Here is a 5,254-nt window from a genome sequence, read left to right as displayed (position 1 = left end):
TTAAAATATATATAAATATACATATGAAAAGTGGTTAGTGTGCAATTTGATATAATAAATGTAATTTGATCTAGATCTTGTAAAATATTTACACGTTATTGATATAATAAATAGCATCATGTTTTAATTTAATTAATTTATATGCATACATAATATGTATTTTAAAATGTGTATTAAATCAAAATTAAAGTTTCAACTATAGTTAGGGTTTTCGGGTTTATATATAATTTAAAATAAATTCTAAATATATATAGTTTTAAATTTTGATCAATTTCTATAAAATATTCAAGTGTTAGCGGCGTTTATACATAAAACGCCGCGAAAGATAGAAAATAGCGGCGGTTTTTTAGAAAACATCACAAAATTTCATTTTACATTAGAGTAAAACGGCGTCGTTTCTTCTGAATAGTAGTGGCTTTAGTGGCGTTTCTATAATAAACGCCACAACGCGTATTAGAACGGCGTCGTTTTATAGTGTAGATAAAATAGGTGTTTGTGGCCCTTTGCTATAAACGCCGCAAAAGATCTTATTAGCGGCGCGTTGCTGAAAACGCCACAAAATTTCCTTATTTGAAACGACGTCGTTTTTTCTCTCCTGATGTTTATGCCCTCTACCCGAAATCGGTTTCATTTTTTTGCTAAGTCATTTCCCCCATTTCGTCTTCCTACCCCAAATCCCTAAAACAAACACCTCCTTCTTTTTCCCCAAATCATCCCCTAATTCCCCAAACCCGAAATCCCTAAATTTTCCCCAAGTCCCCTTTTTTCCCTTAATCTGTTCCCCCATACCCGAAATCCCTAATTATTCTCCCTTTCCTCTCGTCGATGGTCAGATGCTTCATGGGTTTGAAATGGTTAGTTTTTGAGTCCCCTTCAGATTAATGTGTAGTTACTGTATTACTTGACTTTAGATCCCAACAAAAATTGGTCCTTGCTGATGATGGGAACCGGGTAAATCATCCCAAGGTTATTGATGATTTTGATGATCTTAATGATGATGATGTTGATATTGATGTTGATGTTGATCTCGATGATTATACCCTTGTTTTAAGTAATATAAAAATATTGAATATGGAAATTGTCGGTTTTTTTCTATTTATTGTTCTGAGTTCGGAAAACTAGTTAGTGTCTTTTATAGGTTTCGGCTCAAAAATTTCTTTTGATCTGAGTTCTTTACTAGTGAGTACTACTGAATTACTAATCGATGATGGTATCTTGATTTGATTTTGCATACTGTTTTCCTTTTAATTACTTGAGCAAAATTTCGTTTCTTTTTTCTTTTTGTCAGTTTTATATCTGTTGTTTGAATATTTTTGTTTGGAATTGGGAAAACTGGTTAGTTCTTTTTTACTGTTTTCAGTTCAAAGATTTCTTCTGGTCTGAGTTCTGTACCAGTCAGTGCTATTGAATCACTGATTACTCTGATTTTGTATAGTTTCCCTTTTAACGCAGGTTTCTTTAATTACTTGATCCAAAATTTGATTTCTTTTTTGTCAGTTTTATGTCTGTTGTTTGGATATTTTTGTTCTGAAATGGAAAATTCATTTCTTTTTTGTTAGTTTTATGTCTGTTGTTTGGATTTTTTGTTCTGAAATGGAAAATTCATTTCTTTTTTGTCAGTTTTATGTCTGTTGTTTGGATTTTTTGTTCTGAAATGGAAAAACTAGTTTGTGCTTTTTTACTATTTTTGGTTCAATGATTTCTTCTGATCTGAATTCTCTACCAGTGAGTGCTACTGAATCACTAATTTTTTTGATTTTGTATAGTCTCCTTTTAATGCAGGTTTATATGTTGACAGTTTTTACTAACATTTTTAAAGATTTTCCTCAATCGCTCCTTTTTATTTAATTATTTCTAAATCGCTCCTTTCATCAATTTTTAACATCAATGAATTATTGTTATATCATCAAAGGTGGCATTGGAGTAAGAAGCATATAACAGCGTTGGCACCCATTGAGGTATGAAACTCCTCAAGTTTCAATTAGCAAAAGGTAAATTTATTTTATATATGATTGGGATAATTGTTTTTCAGTCTCTGGTAAAAACATCTGCTGTACCCTCCAACAAAAAGCTATTTGCTAACAAAACAACTGTACCAACCAATATCCACAAACTGCAACTATACCTGAGCAACTTTCCACCATCAACCAAACATATAATTTATCAGATGTAGAACATCACTTCCTTCACATTATCCTTTATGCTGGGGAGCTGCCTAACCTCTACAACCTTGTCTTTCGGCTTTCGGCCTCCCCCAGTAGACCCACTATCCGACATCTCATCCTCAATATAATAGCGTGCCCTAAAAGCAGCGAGGTGAGCATAGTATGCCGGAGGCACTGCAAACATATAATCCAAATATTCACTGTCAAAACCAACCTTAGTCAACAATTTTAACAAGACAAAAAACATCATCACAAACCTATGGAAACAGACTTGGTACACCTTGCATACCTGTCCAAAAAGTAAAATTATTATTATATAATTACTAGGTGCTGATCTAAAGCATTATTTATTCACCCCATTTCAAGATTATAGAGAAAGAAGTAGACACATACGTGTAACATAAACTGTTTGTGAGCACTTGCAAGATGTCAGCAGTGAAGCCATTTTCATCAAACAAAACGTGGTAATGTGTGGGCTTGCCATTTTCAATGGTCTATCACCGCAAAAGGAGTTTAGGACTCGGGTGTACTAGGTTTAACCTCTCAGCTAGAGTTTAATTTGAATTTAGTTGGACGATAATTATGTTAGTTTTCATCAAGGCCTCTGTACACATAAAGTTGGTATTCTGGTTAGGAGAAGTTAATGTTTATGAGTTTTGTGGAGTATGATTCTGCACATGCAAAGTTGGTTTGTTTAAAGCTGTGCATTTTCATGTTTACATAATAATGGTGATTCCATTTTGGTTTTTTAGATGTTCTTTTGGTCTGTTTTCATGTTTCTATCCAACTTATGTATTTACTGTGCAGTTTTGCCAGATTTTGCTGAGGTGTACAGCTTCATTGGCAGTGTCTTTGATCCTGGTACAAGTGGGCACTTGCAAAACTGATATAGATAAAGTTTTTATATTTGCTTAAACTGAAATATATTTGGTGCTACTCTTATAATCTTACATCTGTTCTAGGTACTATCGAGCACTTGAATTAATATTTGGTGCAACTAAATACACCACAGCCATTGGCATTTGTTCTAGCTACGTACAGGTTTCGTTACTAAATTTTGATCCTTATTTCTATGCATTTTCACTTTAAATTACTTAACAAATATTACTTTTTTGACTCCAGCCTCTGCTTGCTGGTGAGAGTGGAGTAGACCAGGTACGTTTTATTAAGGTAGGCTTTATTTCAAAATTCTAATCAATAATAGTTTTATCATGATGATTTTGGAAAAATTAATATTTTGGGGTTGCGATATTGTAAAGATTTAATTGCTGGTTCTGTTTGGAGTAGAACTATTTTGTTTCCAAGTTAATTTTAAATATTTGGTTCAACTTAATTATTATTTGATTCAACTTAAGTATGAATAGGTATGAATTAATTTTATTACCGTGTAGCTTGCTTGTCCATTAGAATTACAACAATAGCTGACCTTCTCTCCAACCTTATTTAAAATATTTTAAAGATTCAAAGTATATAGGCTGGAAACCTGACAGGTTGCCTTATATCGAGCTGCAAGATATAATGGATCCTCCCTAGGTGTAACAACGCCACGTATGATGAATCTTAAAAAATTCAAAAAGACTTGAAAAAAGTTCTATCGAGCTCATTTACTATTGAATATTTATATAACATTAATTTATTTCCAATTTACTTATAAAAATTAAACTACGATTCTTTTTTGATATTATTATATTCAAATTACTATTTTTTATATTAATAATGTTTGATTTTAATATTTAAATATTTTAAAGATTCAAAGTATATAGGCTGGAAACCTGACGGGTTGCCTTATATCGAGCTGCAAGATATCATGGATCCTCCCTAGGTGTAACAACGCCACATATGATGAATCTTAAAAAATTCAAAAAGACTTGAAAAAAGTTCTATCGAGCTCATTTACTATTGAATATTTATATAACATTAATTTATTTCCGATTTACTTATAAAAATTAAACTACGATTCTTTTTTGATATTATTATATTCAAATTACTATTTTTTTATATTAATAATGTTTGATTTTAATATTTAAATATTTTAAAGATTCAAAGTATATAGGCTGGAAACCTGACGGGTTGCCTTATATCGAGCTGCAAGATATAATGGATCCTCCCTAGGTGTAACAACGCCACGTATGATGAATCTTAAAAAATTCAAAAAGACTTGAAAAAAGTTCTATCGAGCTCATTTACTATTGAATATTTATATAACATTAATTTATTTCCAATTTACTTATAAAAATTAACTACGATTCTTTTTTGATATTATTATATTCAAATTACTATTTTTTTTAATAATGTTTGATTTTAATATTTAAATATTTTAAAGATTCAAAGTATATAGGCTAGAAACCTGACGGGTTGCCTTATATCGAGCTGCAAGATATAATGAATCCTCCCTATGTGTAACAACGCCACGTATGATGAATCTTAAAAAATTCAAAAAGACTTTTTATCACAAATATTATCGTCCGTTTTACCATCTAAGTTAAACTTTTTATTCCAACTAAATCATAGCTTTTAAGCTAAATACGGATGTCCACACAGTGCTTTAATATGTAGTTAAGAAAAGATGACTTGTAAAATATAAATTAAATTAAGTGTGGACTATTTTAACTGCACATGTGATTTGTCAAATAAAAACGAACGACATGTATATTACTTAATTAAAATAATTTTTATAAATATTATTTAATTAAATATTATTTAATCCCACTACTTACCTGTAGATACTTGATACTTGATATGTATTATCCATGTGATTTTCCACATCGTGAAATAAAAAACTTACATAATACATAAATATATTTGATATCATAATTTATATAACTTACAAAACGTACATAACTTATATAACTTAGATAAATATATAACTTATATAACTTACATAACTCATATAACATACATAACTTACATAACTTATATAACTTACATAACTTACATAACTTATATCACTTACATAACTTATATGTTGTCAACTTTAGATTTCAAGAACTACAAAATGGATAGGAGTTGGATGAAATTGTCAAGGGTAAGCAATGCCTATCAAAATGGAGTACAAACTTTTCTAAATTTTGCATTTCAAAATGCAAGCC

At 30.5% G+C, this 5,254-nt stretch overlaps 1 protein-coding gene across 1 annotated transcript; it reads right to left on the bottom strand.

Annotated features, from left to right (window-relative positions):
- Nucleotides 1–1,986: 1,986 nt before the first annotated feature.
- LOC107943244 (protein argonaute 5-like) lies at nt 1,987–3,181 on the bottom strand. The gene is made up of 5 exons (XM_041082125.1): nt 3,171–3,181; nt 2,966–3,023; nt 2,559–2,659; nt 2,423–2,454; nt 1,987–2,339 (listed from the first exon to the last, which is right to left on the bottom strand). Exons 1-5 carry the CDS (start codon nt 3,179–3,181, stop codon nt 2,164–2,166), a joined length of 378 nt encoding a protein of 125 aa, XP_040938059.1. The 3' UTR covers nt 1,987–2,163.
- Between the last annotated feature and the right edge of the window lie 2,073 nt (nt 3,182–5,254).

The sequence above is a fragment of the Gossypium hirsutum genome, chromosome A11 (genome assembly GCF_007990345.1).
Source record: "Gossypium hirsutum isolate 1008001.06 chromosome A11, Gossypium_hirsutum_v2.1, whole genome shotgun sequence".
Taxonomy (NCBI): domain Eukaryota; kingdom Viridiplantae; phylum Streptophyta; class Magnoliopsida; order Malvales; family Malvaceae; genus Gossypium; species Gossypium hirsutum.
This window is presented reverse-complemented; position numbering and strand designations above follow the sequence as displayed.

What these genes read in the sequence shown, in the direction of transcription:
- LOC107943244 (XM_041082125.1), bottom strand. An exon ending in AAATCTGGCAAAACTGCACA is followed by an intron (nt 2,660 to 2,965) that starts GTAAATACATAA and finishes TTGCGGTGATAG; the next exon opens with ACCATTGAAAATGGCAAGCC. An exon ending in ACAAACAGTTTATGTTACAC is followed by an intron (nt 2,455 to 2,558) that starts GTATGTGTCTAC and finishes CTTTTTGGACAG; the next exon opens with GTATGCAAGGTGTACCAAGT.